Source organism: Ranitomeya variabilis, chromosome 1, assembly GCF_051348905.1.
Source record: "Ranitomeya variabilis isolate aRanVar5 chromosome 1, aRanVar5.hap1, whole genome shotgun sequence".
NCBI classification, from domain to species: Eukaryota; Metazoa; Chordata; class Amphibia; order Anura; family Dendrobatidae; genus Ranitomeya; species Ranitomeya variabilis.
The window spans coordinates 502,328,959-502,344,149 of NC_135232.1; the positions used below are offsets into that span (position 1 = coordinate 502,328,959).

Consider the following 15,191-nt stretch of genomic DNA (forward strand, 5'->3'; position numbering starts at 1 on the left):
CATTTACAATAAGAGGCCATAAAATGGCCGCAGGATGCCGCGCGTGCGCAGATGGAGATCGCGGTGGCCATTTTCCTGAAGCAGAGTTCGCATCTCGGCTTCAGGAAAATGGCCGCCGCGATCTCCATCTGCGCACGCGCGGCATCCAGCAGCCATTTTCCTGAAGCCCCGGGCAGCAGAGCACTCGATCTGCGCATGCGCGGCCACAGGAAGATGGCCGCCCCCACCGATCACCAGGGGAATAGCGCAGATCGCGCTCTTTTCCCTCCCCTGTGCAGTGGATTCTGGACTTGGGCATGCGCACACCACTACGCCACCAACGGAAAACTAAGCAAGATCTGGGGGAAGACACCACGCCCATCTGACCAGACCAGCCTGATTGACAGGCGAAAACGACTACTTTGGTAACGTATTTCGGCAGCATAGGTGGGGAATCGGAGTCCACAAAATACACTATTGTAATGCACAGCTCAGGCCCTATTTAACAGTATTTTTATTTCATACGGAAAAAACGGGGTGACAGGTTCCCTTTAAGAAAAACAGAAAACATGTTGGGCTTTATTCTTGAAATGGACTACAGGATAGTAGTGGGGCAGTCTGTTTCCTCCCCTCCGGCCCGGCTATTCCATGTGGCCCATGGCCACAGATTCAAGTTAAAAACCCTGCAGTAAAGGGTTTGGGTGTGTCAGTTTTGACCTGGCAAACAGGCAGAGCAGAAGGCTCAGCAGAGCTCAACCTGTGTGAGGCAACACAGGGCCAAGTGGAGCCAAAAGGCCTGGCACCCTCAGTGCACATGGCAGTGCAGTCGCCCACGGCAACCGGTCACGGACTGTCTTTGTTTTCCTGGCTGCGATCCGGAGGATCCGATTTATTTTCTGTTCGTGAGTACGCTGTTTTATAAAAGAGACTTTACTTTGAACTTTTCCTGGGTTACTGCCTCATCACTGCACAGTGTGGACACCGCTGCACTACATGCCGGAGAATGCAGGGAGTGGAAGTACCAATGACTTGCCAACATCTGCACAGTAGAAACGTTAAGCCAATGCCGGGAGAAGGGTGGAACACTGAAGAGGAACGAGACATAGCGGGAGGACTCTTTTCAGCAGTCTATAACCTGTATGCCCATATTAATGGTTTACATGTTGGTATTCAATATGACAGGACTTAACATGTGGGGTTTATGTTTGTGTTGTCAAATCTTATTAGCCCACCTCTCTCCCTTTTAGTTTTTTTGTTTGTACTAGTTATGATAACATACTGTAATATTAAATATATACAGTATATATATATATATATATATATATATATATATATATATATATATATATATATATATATATATATATATATTAACAGGAACTGGCCTCTATTTTGCCTTTCTTGCTGTAGGTACTGTAAATAATACTGATATTGAAGAAGGTCTGGCTCACAAGCAGGGTTTCAGTTCAACCCTAAGGGGTTTGTGCAAGACTCTAGTTTTCTCATATCAAACTAAACCATTGGCATTCAACAAACCCAGCCACTTATGACATGTCAGACCCACTTTAAGGATCTTAAATGGATAAAACTTTAAAATAGTTGTAAAAACAACTTAAAGAGGTGTCCACTACTTTTACATTGATGACCTATCTTTAGGATCTGATCGGCAGGGGTCCGCAGGCCGGGAGTACTCGCTTGCGGAGCTGACCGTCTTCTTCTAGTGGCAGCCACAGGGTATTGCATATATGCCTCCTATTGCTTTGAATAGGAGGCATATGTGCAGTACCAAGCCTTGGCCAATACCAGAAGACAAAGCAGCTTGGCGAGTGAGTATTTCCAGCATGTGGTTGCCGCAGACAATGAGAGCAGCTGATTGCCAGGGGTGCCGAGTGTCAGACCCCGGCTGATCAGACATTGACCATCTATCCTGAGGCTAGGTCATCAATGTAAAAGTTGTGGACAACCTTTTAAGGTTCCTTGTTTAGAAAGGAGATTACGTGGCTGTGTTTTCAATGAACCTCAAACTCCAGTGTAACGACTATACCAAAGTGACGTTGTGCCAATAGTGGCCAATGGCTGTGCTGTAAGCTGTGATAACATTTTGTTATATTTCTATAAATACGATGTTTATTTTATTAAAAAATATTACTTTATTACTATTTTATTTTTGTTAATAAACATTATTTTTTATAAAAAAAAGAAAGTATTTAGATTCAAATTAGCCTTCTTCAGAAGTGGTTCAGCAGAAACACTTATCATTGACTACAGCTTCCTTTATTATTGTCATTCACTATTCCATAGGTGCACAGTAGAAGTTTACAGAAAGTTTTTCATGTCTGCAGTACATAGAATAGACAGCATAATTCTAATAACAGAATTTTTCAGTATTCCAATACTCTTAAAGAACAATGAGCTATTTCATTTCAGGATTCCTTGCTTGTTTTAAGTCCTGAGATGCTCCCTAATGCTTACTCCTTATGAGCAGGTGAGCTGTCCTGGGCTGTATTGGGGCACTTTGGTGCAGTCTGCCCCTGCAGTCCAGCAATGCAGGATGTGAGAGGTACAGTACTGCAGTACAGAGCTATGGGACATGGAGCTGCAAGCTCCCTATCTCTCCCCCCTCCATCCCAGCACAGGCTCTGCAGGAAGGAGGGGAAGGGGGTGTCTCTGTTTTGGTGCAGTTCACCTTATGCTGGATGCAGGAACAGGCTGAAATATATCTTGGACTCCTAAATTCCCAAGGTCAATGTTAACAGGAGCCTTAAGGTAATTTTAGATGATTTCTTCCATGATGTTTTCCTGTACACATTTATAGTTCTCAGCACTTTTCATCAGGATTGCTTTATTCTTTTTTCCCCGCTCTTAACCTCTTGTGCATCATCACTAAGTAACTGCATCCTGTTATATCTTCCTTTTTATAGATTTGTTACATAATAATTCCATAAAATTAAATCTTTGCAAAATATCTTCAACTTGTTTGGCTAAATAGATTTTAACTATCCATTTACTGCAATCCTGTATAGGATGTAGACCTGCAGTGTACATGAAGCCTTCCAACTTGCTGACCCTTACCTACTTGGTGGCCTTTCTGTTTCTCTCTTTTCCCTAGATGGCCCTAGGATATATATCATTCTCTCATGTCTTCTGTGGTCTATACCTGGCTGTCCTCCATTCAGCATTTCCTGCAGACAGTAACAGGGGCCAGAGAAAAATAGTCCATGTTCAAGGTTAGTGACTACCTCAAGTTTGTACTTCTTCGTTCAAGAGTCGAAAGCAGACGGTCTTATATATTATTGATTCCATATATTGTTTGGATACATACATGGGTTTTTATATATGAAATAGCAAAATAGCCATTTCTCAAGCAAATGTTCTCAATCAAATAACCATTTGCATACCAAGCTGGAAAGATCATGCTGGCATACAAGGACATTCTCTGGTGGGTCACTGGGCATCCCCAGTTTGGGAATGGTGACAACGGTAAAGTGCCAAGAGTGGCTAATGTCAAATGGAGAGGGACTTCTTTCAGTAATTATATAGTTTGGTTATTTTACATGCAATGTATATTAGTAGTTATTAAGTCTTATCTTTGCCATGTTACATTTGGTTAACCTGACAACATATATAGACTATGCTGTCTCTCTTTCTCATTTAACCAATGCGCATAAATATAACGAAAATCTACTATATATGAAAATAATTAAACATGAATGACCACAATGGCACTCCTGACTAGACTCCTAACCCAGCTACAGGTAATCAAACCAATCCACTTATCGCTAAAATTGGAATTAAATATGAAATTGTGAACCTGCGCGTATTAGGAGGTATTGGAATTATCTAAGTGCTTCCTCTGACAGGGATTCCAGTGTAATACATATAAAAACCCCTCAACCTACAGTGATAGTGTGCACAGAATAGGTTAGTAGCCTTATAGTGCCTTCATACCAGAATACAATTAGGCATGTATATTTATTGAAAGTGTTGGGCTTTAAAGCACACCCAAAGCTAGGGTTCCAATGCAGGTGGAGATATTATCCAATATGTAAATTCAAGAGGTGCTAATTTACTTATGATATGGCCTCAAAATCAGACTCCAGGTTGAATAGTATTCCCCACTAAAATCAATTAGTAGCAGACTATATACTATCAGTAGGGGCGTATATCCCTTGTAGATTGTGAGCCCTCGCGGGCAGGGTCCTCTCTCCTTAGGTACCAGTTGTGACTTGTATTGTTCAAGATTATTGTACTTGTTTTTATTATGTATACCCCTCCTCACATGTAAAGCGCCATGGAATAAATGGTGCTATAATAATAAATAATAATAATAATAGTATATGCTTAACAATACTTGGACTACAGCGTGTATCAGATCAACACGTGGGGGTCCAACTATTTCCTGTAGGTCAGTGGAGTGACAGCAGGGGTATATTTGCTCAGCAGTATCTCTTTAATCCCTTAGTGACCAAGTCAATTTTCACCTTAATGACCAGGCCAAATTTTTGAAATGTGACCAGTGTTACTTTATGTTATAACACAAAAGAAAATTATCAGGAGCACTACTGATACCAAAAAAATAGTCAAAATATGGACCAGGGTGCTACACAATGCATGGAAATGCAAATACTGAACACAAAAAGAAACCACCCTCCCTGACGAGGCTGCCCAGCTGCAGCGATACGCGTGGGATTCTCCCACACCCTCTCCTCCCACCTACCAGCCAGCATGGTGTTTTCTCTATGGCGGCCGTTCTCACGTAATTATCGGGTTCTCATGTGAGCATATTTTATATACGGCTCTGCCATACTTGTAGTGGGGTTTCCTAACAGGCTGTGTTGTCACAGTGGTTATATACAGCATTTTGCTGGGCACCTTCTTACATTTTGTGCTGCTGCACATTGATCTTTCATTATAGGGATCTGTCCAGTCATTAACCCCTAGCACTGGGTCTGGCATGGTTGTGTGGTGACAATTTTGGGGATGCCCTTTTATTGTCATCCCGTGTGGTTACTTTACACACATGTATGGTACCAGGTTTTTTACCTCAGGCAAAAGGTTACACTGTGCTTTGCATTTAATCTTTTCTTATATGTACATATATCTGTGATTGCACCAGTATTATACTTTTTGTCTCTTTCTGGTATAACATCATATGAGGGGAATGGTGTGTTTGCTTCTGATCCTGTCTGTTATGGATCAAGTTTTAAATGGTTTTACAATTTGTATGTCCTTTGTTTCTAGACAATAAAGTTGGATTTCACATTTATATATCGCAGGTGTACACACTTTATGTTATAACTCTGGAATGCTTCAATGCATATCACTGTTTTTGAGATTTTTTTGTGACATATCATACTTCATAATACCTGCAACATTTGTTTAATATGACGTTTGATGAAAATTGATTTGGCGAAAATTTAAAAAATGTTGCAATTTTCAAACTTTGAATTCTTATGCTAAACAGAAAGTTATGTCACTCAAAATAGTTAATAAATAATATTTCCCACATGTCTACTTTACATCTTCATAATTTTTGAAACATATTATTATTATTATTTTTATTAGGAAGTTAGAGGGGTTAAAAGTTGATCAGCAGTTTCTAATTTTTCCAACAAAATTTACAAAACCATTTTTGTAGGGACCACCTCACATTTGGAGTGACTTTGAGGGGTCTATATGACAAAATACCCAAAAGTGACTTCAATCTAAAAACTGCACCCCTCAAGGTGCTCAAAACCATATTCATGAAGTTTATTAACACTCCGTCGCTTCACCGGAACTAAAGCAATGTGGAAGGAAAAAATTAACATTTAATAGTGGTTCTTTCTAGGTTTTGTCTGAAGACCCAACGTAAGCGATCAGTGGAGAGCGCAGAATAAATGTGATCTGAGCCTTATTCTGATTTTTGAGAGGTAGAATGAACAAATAGACAGCAGAACAAGCAGAAAAGGTCTTATTTTTGCTTTTGGGAGGTTCACGGTGCAGTACAAGTGATAAGGCTAATTTATTCTTCCAGTTGGTGCGACTAGAGAGATGCCAGATTTATATAGTTTTTTTTTAGGTTTTGCTGCCATCACAGTAAAAATGCTTTTTTATAAAAAAGTAGTTTTTTTTTGTTATATTCAGATAACTGTAACTTTTTTTTATTTCTTGGGAAGCAGAGCTGTATGAAGGCTTATTTTTTGCGGGATGAGTTGCAGATTTTTTTGGCACCATTTTGGAGTACATCATATTTTTGATTGCTTTTTAATCAGATTTTTCAGACACAGAATGACCAAAACCCAGCAATTCAGTTATTGTGTTTATTTTTTATTTTTGCACTGTTCACCGTGAGGTAAAAGTGATAAGACTGATTTGTTAGTTGGGTCGGTATGATTATGACACCAGATTTATATAGTTTTTTTATGCTTTGCTCTTTTTACAGACTGAATGCAATATTTTACAAAAATGAGTTTGTATTGGCATAGTCATATTCTGAGAGCTGTCACACTCAGGACTAGCGGTGGATACCGCGTCCGGACACGAGAACTATAGTGCCACATAGGCACGCAGGTTGTACTCACCTATACCAGTTGATCCATTGGGTTAAATCTCCTAAAAAATCCGCTCACCAGTTATCTCTCTGAGAGAGGTACATTGAAGAAGGTCTATGACCGAAACGTCTATATTGTATGTACTCTCTTGTATTAAAACCACTCTTGCATCTCATCACGTGTGTGCCAAGTTGATCTATAACGACATATGGTTTGGGCACCTACTTGCGCACCACCCCTAATAGTAGTGCCTACGGCTATCTTTCATACCCTGGGGTCATCACATGACCTCAGGGTACCATGGTAACCATTGAGACCAACGATTCGCAGGGGTCCGATGGTTACTAAGGGAGTCTTATGACTCCCTTGCAACAACTTAAATAACGCTGTCACGATTGACAGCAGTATATAAGGGGTTAATTGGCCCCGATCGGTAGCAAAACCGTCCGGGTCCAATACTGCAGGGTGTCAGCTATCATGTAGAGGTGATATCACGGGCAATTCCCTTATTCCCCATCGATGTTTTAAAATGTCAATGAGGGGATAAGTACCCCTAACGACCGCCATTTTCATGCATTAAGGGGTTAAAGTCCTGCGTGCATGGAATCAACACATGATATCTAAGGACAGTCAAAGTTCAATAGTTCATCAACACTATACATGTGGAGTGCCATATATGTCCATCATATTGTTCGTGTCGCTTCCAATTGACCACAGTGCATTTAAGGCTGGGGTCACACTTGCGAGTTCAATGTGAGAAACTCGCGTGAGTCTCTCGCATCAAGTCCCGGCACTGCCGCCGGCACTCGGGAACAGAGTGTACAGCTGCATGTTTTTCTATGCAGCCGCACTATCCAGTCTCGAGTGCCGGCGGCAGTGTCGGGACTTGATGCGAGAGACTCACGCGAGTTTCTCACATTGAACTTGCAAGTGTGACCCCGGCCTAATAGTGATACACTGAAAGCGAAGGAGTTTAATCCCTTCCCAACATGTGCCGTACATATACTGCTCTGCACATCTGTACCTCCCCCCCGCATTGGCGATCACTGTGATTGGCTGGTCAACGCTGACCAGCCAATCACAGCAGTATGTCAATAAAAAACAAAAAACGTGATTTGCTGTGATCGGTGCTATGAGGCACAGCACCAATCACAGCCTCACAATGAGTGGGGTGATCTCGACGTCACCTCACCTGATTAACCCCTTTGGCACTGATTGGCTGAAAAATAGTTTCTGGCCAATCAGCGCCATCATATTGTTCCATCATATTGATGTCCATCATATTGTTCGTGTCGCTTCTAATTGACCACAGTGCATTTAAGACCGGGGTCACACTTGCGAGTTCAATATGAGAAACTCGCGTGAGTCTCTCGCATCAAGTCCCGGCACTGCCGCCAGCACTCGGGAACAGAGCGTGCAGCTGCATGTATTTCTATGCAGCCACACGATCCAGTCCCGAGTGCCGGCAGCAGCGTCGGGACTTGATGCGAGAGACTTGCGCGAGTTTCTTGCATTGAACTTGCAAGTGTGACCCCAGCCTAATAGTGATACACTGAAAGCAAAGGAGTTTAATCCCTTCACAACATGTGCCGTACATATACTGCTCTGCACATCTGTACCTCCCCTCCGCATTGGCGATCGCTGTGATTGGCTGGTCAACGCTGACCAGCCAATCACAGCAGTATGTCAATAAAAACAAAAAACGTGATTTGCTGTGACCGGTGCTATGAGGCACAGCACCAATCACAGCCTCACAATGAGTGGGGTGATCTCGACGTCACCTCACCTGATTAACCCCTTTGGCACTGATTGGCTGAAAAATAGTTTCTGGCCAATCAGCTCCATCATATTGTTCCATCATATTGATGTCCATCATATTGTTCGTGTCGCTTCTAATTGACCACAGTGCATTTAAGACCGGGGTCACACTTGCGAGTTCAATATGAGAAACTCGCGTGAGTCTCTCGCATCAAGTCCCGGCACTGCCGCCAGCACTCGGGAACAGAGCGTGCAGCTGCATGTATTTCTATGCAGCCACACGATCCAGTCCCGAGTGCCGGCAGCAGCGTCGGGACTTGATGCGAGAGACTTGCGCGAGTTTCTTGCATTGAACTTGCAAGTGTGACCCCAGCCTAATAGTGATACACTGAAAGCAAAGGAGTTTAATCCCTTCCCAACATGTGCCGTACATATACTGCTCTGCACATCTGTACCTCCCCTCCGCATTGGCGATCGCTGTGATTGGCTGGTCAACGCTGACCAGCCAATCACAGCAGTATGTCAATAAAAACAAAAAACGTGATTTGCTGTGACCGGTGCTATGAGGCACAGCACCAATCACAGCCATCACAATGAGTGGGGTGATCGCGACGTCACCTCACCTGATTAACCCCTTTGGCACTGATTGTCTGAAAAATAGTTTCTGGCCAATCAGCACCAAAGGGGTTAATTTAAAATAGCAATCGCTGCTCTGCGCACCAAATCTGAGACAACGATGGCATGCAGAGCGGTGTATAGCCCCTCTGTGTCACCTGAGTTAAAGTTTATTGGTGGCCAGCGCGATCCCCCTGTGATCTCCTGCCTCCAAGTGCTGCTGCTCTGAAATGATCTTCCTGCGATCTGCCTGCTGTGCTGTTTGCTGTCTGCTGTGTGACTCATTAGTGATCACAGCAGCAGCATCAACTTTTCCATTCCTGTCCCAGGTCCCCCATCCCTGTTCCAGTACCCCCAGCCCCCTCCCCTTCTCCTCCAATTGAATTTTTAGCGCACTTTTTTTGCGCTTTTTTTCCATGTGCGTGACGTCCTGCACAGAGCATTCATACTCTTCCTGTGTCTGCAGCTTTCTGATCAGTATTGCTGCTGATCAGAGACTGCGCCACGGGAGTTTTAATTTTTTTTAGTTAGTGTAGCGGACATCGCAATGGAAGTGACGTCCGATTTTGTTTTTGTTAGAAAAAAATAATAGTAGTTAGTATAGCGTAGTTTTAGAGGTAGCAAGGTAAAGTAGCCGGCGTCACAGTGTTATTGACGACCAATCTTGTTTTAGAAAAAAAAAATGTACAGAGTAGTTTTACAGGTAGCGTGGTAGCACGTTAGTGTGGCCAGCGTCACAGTGTTTGGTGACAACTGATCTTGTTTTAGAGAAAAAAAAATGTATAGCATAGTTTTACAGGTAGCGTGTTAGTATAGCCGGCATCAGTGTTTGGTGATGACTCTGATCTTGTTTTAGAGAAAAAAAATCGTACATAGATTTATAGGTAGCGTGTTAGTATAGCAGGCATCAGTGTTTGGTGACGTCCGATCTTGTTTTAGAGAAAAAAGAAAAACGTATAGAATAGTTTTATAGGTAGGGAGGTGGCGTCTTTTTTTTGCATTAAAAAACACATTGCCTTAAAACAGCCAGGAACCCCGAACCTAAGCAATAATTTTTAGATCAAATTTTCTTTTAGGAACATGCTAAAGTCAATATTTGGCAATACTTTTCTCTACATTCTAAGTTTAGATTTAGAATCCTTGGTATTCAGCCAAAAATATTATTCTTCAATTATCTGTGACATTGGTACTCATCTGTAAATTATTTTTCCATTCAGAAGCTATTAGTTATATTAACATTTGAAGATATGATGAATCACAAAAACCAACAAATGCAATCCACTGCTGCCGCTTGGCGTATGGTGAGAGGGATTGCCTGTTGCCCCCAAATCTTTTGGGCCTTTCAAAAAAGCTTCTCGATTACATTCAGTTTAGGCATAGGCTCCTACTTATATTTCACACTTTGCAAAACAGCAAGTACACTGGAAATGACATAAATGTTCGCCTTTCCATTTTATAAACATATTTTAATCTTTTTCTCTCTCTCCACAACTACTAATTTTAGAGGGTGAGACTGGTGAAGTAATTGTGCAGACAGCTCCAGGTATAGTGACCACACACAGGGGTGGCTCCATTATTCTTCCATGTCGTTACCACTATGAACATACTGGAGAAGATCCCGCACCAGTGCGTATCAAGTGGTCCAAGATCAGTGATCCATCATCCTTTATTGATGTGTTTGTGGCTCTGGGAAAAGAAAGTAGAGGATTTGGATCCTATAAGAACCGAGTGTCTCTTCAAGAACATGATCCAGGCGATGCTTCACTAATTGTTCACAATATTACACTAGATGACTATGGAAAGTATGAGTGTGAAGTGACCAATGAGTTAGAAGATGACACAGGGACAGTAAAACTGGATTTAGAAGGTAAAGTAATTCTCAACAACATATCTACTTTCTAAGATTACATGTGTAATGTGTTCAATATTCCAAATGTATTCTTCCTTTGGACGCCTAGCTCTTTTGTCCTTCATTTCAGGTGTGATCTTCCCTTACTATCCACGACTGGGGCGATATAAAATGAACTTCCATGACGCAGAACAAGCTTGTAAGCTGCAGGATGGAATTCTCGCTTCCTATGACCAGCTTCATGAGGCCTGGCTTAATGGACTTGACTGGTGCAATGCAGGATGGCTACACGATGGCTCAGTGCAGTATCCAATCTCCAAACCCCGTGAAGAATGTGGAAAAAGAGACACCCCAACTGGAGTTAGGAACTATGGCTACAGGCACAAAGATGATGAGCGCTATGATGCCTTCTGCTTCACATCCAATCTTAATGGTACAATTTTCATTTAGATCTATATTATCTTCTGCAAACTATAGAAATATTAGAAATAACATGACTTTTACTAATCTTTGAAATCAATCCGTCTAAAGGCCAAAATATTTTGTATAGATAACAGAATTTCAATATAACCTCTAGTAATAGGGCACACATAACTCAAAGACAGGCAATGCCCTGATTCAGGGATGGACAACCTATTTTGGTCTTAGGCCGGGGTCAGACGAGCGTATGGCAACCGATGCGAGAGCATCGGATGCAATATGCTAATGACCCTCGGCTCCTGCTCTGCTGTGAGAGGGAGCCGAGTATCATGCGTCTGTGCTCCGAGCCTCTCCCACAGAGAGAATTGGAGCACAGCTGCGGAGGAGGCAGAGAAATTAATTTCTCCATCTCCTCCATTGCCGGGGTCAGCGTGTATCGCACTGCACTCGGATGATATTTGAGTGATATGCGATGTGTCACTCGCACCCATAGGTTTATATGGGTGCAAGTGAGCCGAGATTCGGCCGAGTGTCGGTGACAATTTCAGCATGCTGTGATTTCACTTGAACATATAATACAGCCGAGCAAAAAAAATGATGATGTGAGCTGCCCTATAGATGAATACTGGTCCGAGTGCTATGCGATGTTTTATCGCGTAGCACTCTTCCATATTCATCGCTAGTGTGATCCCGGCCTGAGGGAAACATTATCAGACTGATCTGCCTGAGATGATAATATTGCAAAGGAATATATGGCATATCCAAAAAATGTACTATAAGTCTTCTCCCTTGCTCACACTCTAGAAGATTAGAGACCATGCATGTTACTCTTTCCATTGTAGTTTGTGAGTTGCTGAAAATGTCAAGTGTATCAATACTCTGATTAAACTACAATGAAGATAGCCACATACATGAGCGGCCATCTTTTCATCTACTATTTGCTGGTATAGTACACAGGAAACCCACATTTTTCTAATAGTGCCACACTGTGCACAATTTGTACTTGCCTGTCCCACACTATGCACCATATGCTTTGAGACAGAATTTAAATGTAGTATACAGTATATCAATGATCTTAATTCGGTTTCTTGTGAGCCCAATTTATGTACCTCACTATATTTGTGTCTTATTTCTCCATCTTTAATGTCTTTCTTTAAGGACCTACATAAGGGCCTACAATGTAACAACCTATTACAAAATGATCTGTAGTCCAGCTTTTACAGTTTTATGTATATCATGCTTAGTATATTGAATGACTGTAAATCAAAAGGATATTAGATTATTTGTGCAATGTACTGCATATGATGATCAATATCCTTTTATTTATACTATGTTATTGCTATACCAAGCATTTCCATGCCACTGCCTGCATCTGTCTTATGATCGTGCATTAATAGTTTGGAGAATAATGTATCTAAGAAGTTTTGTAAAATGTCAAGTCATGAAACTTTGGAGTACCAATAACTCAGATAATGCTGAATGGTCATTATGCCATAGCACTGTTCATACTGCAGCATTTGCAGGTCTGATTATCTGTACTATATACTGTATATATTTATTCATGCTTAGTGTACAAATTATTACAATCTTCCAAACCACTGAAATTTAGACTGTTCTATTTATAAGAGAATAATGAAATGTGTATGTATTCTACAAACATTTATCACAAATAATCTACAGAATATTCTGAAATCCAATATGTCATGATACGACAAAATGATGAAAACATTATATTATTTCATTGATGAATGTATATATTATTTTTATTGTAGGAAAAGTTTATTTCCTGAAGACATTTCACAAGATGAGTTTTGCAGAGGCAGCTAAAGCCTGTGAGAAGAATGGCGATATATTGGCAAAAGTTGGTCAACTTTATGCTGCCTGGAAACTGCAGCTTTTAGACAGATGTGAAGCCGGGTGGCTTGGCGATGGCAGTGTTCGATACCCGATTGTAAATCCTCGGCAAAGGTGTGGAGGAACGGAGCCTGGGGTGAGGAACCTAGGGTTTCCTAGTAAAAAGTATAAATTATTCGGGGTCTACTGTTTTAAAGGAAAAGTCGGAGCAGAAGAAAACAAAGAAAAAGAAAAGATTAAGGATGGAATCATGCAATGGAAATCCAACCATGTGTAGAGTATGTGATGATGGAGTTTCTTGGACACTGATGATCAGAATTGACCACCCACATACATACTTTTACATCAACGCACACTGCAAGCTTGTGTCTTATCAATGTGGAGCAACCTTAAAGTGCTTGCAAATGTGTCAGTATATATACCACATCTAATCTCGTAAGAACAATATCAGACTGAGAAGGAAACGATGCAAGATGGACTGAAGAGAAAAACATAAAAAGGTTTCAATTTCAAATCTTTTGGAATTCAAGTGAAGAACTCAAGAAAATGTATTGTTTGGATCATATACATATGCTAAATTCCATTTACTGGAGGAATGGCAATGTCCATAGTGCAACCATGCCGCATTGTATCTGAATAAACCCTTCATTTTAATGAAAATGAGCATGAAATGCATCTAATCGATTGTGAGAACTGCAGGCATTACATGGGAATAATAAAGAATATGAAGTTGTGTATTAGTTAGAAAGTAATATGGTATAAATGGGTGGTAAGAGCAATGACTGGAAGTTCTTCTCATTCATCAAGGTACTCTGCACTATTTCAGACCGTATTAGTAATATGTTGGACCATACCAATATATATGGTTATTGGTGGCAGAACGGGTAGAAGGTGACCTTGTATTTTTACTAAGAATACTATTATAGTGTTTTTATCTCAACAAACCCTGCATTTACTTCACATGATCTCAGTGAGTCAGGGAAAGGGCTGTAGAGGAAATGATCAGATTCGCTGCCAGCTTTTCCTTTTTGATATATGGCAGCACTATGTTGAAATGGTAGCAAACCGAAGCAAACTTTATACTGCCTCCACCTACCGTACACCACGGGGCTGATGTGCAACTTCATGTATGCATGCACTATGTCGCTAATGATTTGAAAGATTACATACATCAGTTTAAGGAACTTTTGAAGTTACAGTATATAGTTATCATTTCATTTTAATTGCATTCTGGTTATCACAGATGGATTTTAAAATGGTTTTCTGTTGTCTTAGGGAAATCAGGTTATATATCAGGTTTTTCACTGTAGTAATGAAAGTGTATGATACTATCTAATACACTTTCAAGTGTTTCCAGTATATGTGAAATTGGGCAGCTGTGTGATTCTCAAAACTTGTAATAATTTAAAGGGAATCTGTCACCAGGTTTCTGCTACCCCATCTAAGAGCAGCATTATATAGAGACAGGGACCCTGATTCCAGGGATGTATCACTTATTTGGCTGCTTTCTGCATTTTTTTCAAATAAAATCACAGTTTTATCTTGTGCAGCTCTAATAGTCCTCCATATTCGTGAGCTCTGTATAACTTTTCCCCCACCACTAATTGGCTGGTTTTTGTGTGCACTGTACAGAAAGCTAATGAGGGCCGGGGGCGGGTTATGACAATAGGTTTACTAGTCCTCTTGTGGTAATCTCATCTTGAGAAAACTGTGACTTTATCAAAACTACTGTAAACAACCCAGTAAGTGACACATCGCTGGAATTAGGCTCTCTGTTTCTAAATTATGTCATTCCTTGATTTAGCAGCAAAAACCTGGTGACAGATTCCCCTTAAAGATTAGGTATTGTTGATATTTGCAATATCATGTAACCTGCTTGTCATTTATCCCATAGCAATAACCTAAAAACTACCACAATTTTGGTGACAGAGTGGTGGTATAATTTCTTTAAAATAAAAATAAATAAATGGAAAGGTGCCTTTTCATGTATGCCTGTCCACAGCCCCCACTATATCAGTGTAAAGTAGCGAAGAGCGGTAGTCATGACCGAACTTATAAATTACTGACCGAACTGTCCAGTTACTCTCTTTCACTTTACAGGAAAACAGTGTCCCAGAACCATTGTACTGTCAGGTGTGTGGTGCGTCACACTAACTTGTAGGCCGCAGGCCTCTGCTGTGTCA

At 41.1% G+C, this 15,191-nt stretch overlaps 1 protein-coding gene across 2 annotated transcripts; it reads left to right on the top strand.

Moving 5' to 3' along the window:
• The first annotated feature begins 352 nt into the window (after nucleotides 1-352).
• On the top strand, nucleotides 353-14,975 carry HAPLN4 (hyaluronan and proteoglycan link protein 4). Of its 2 annotated transcripts, none has more exons than XM_077252458.1 (5): nucleotides 353-404; nucleotides 3,089-3,206; nucleotides 10,390-10,752; nucleotides 10,865-11,167; nucleotides 12,927-14,975. In XM_077252458.1, exons 2-5 carry the CDS (start codon nucleotides 3,089-3,091, stop codon nucleotides 13,283-13,285), a joined length of 1,143 nt encoding a protein of 380 aa, XP_077108573.1. In that variant the 5' UTR covers nucleotides 353-404; the 3' UTR covers nucleotides 13,286-14,975. The 2 variants fall into 2 exon arrangements, with proteins under 2 accessions (XP_077108573.1, XP_077108566.1); XM_077252451.1 differs by lacking the exon at nucleotides 353-404 and adding an exon at nucleotides 2,617-2,745.
• Nucleotides 14,976-15,191: the final 216 nt, after the last annotated feature.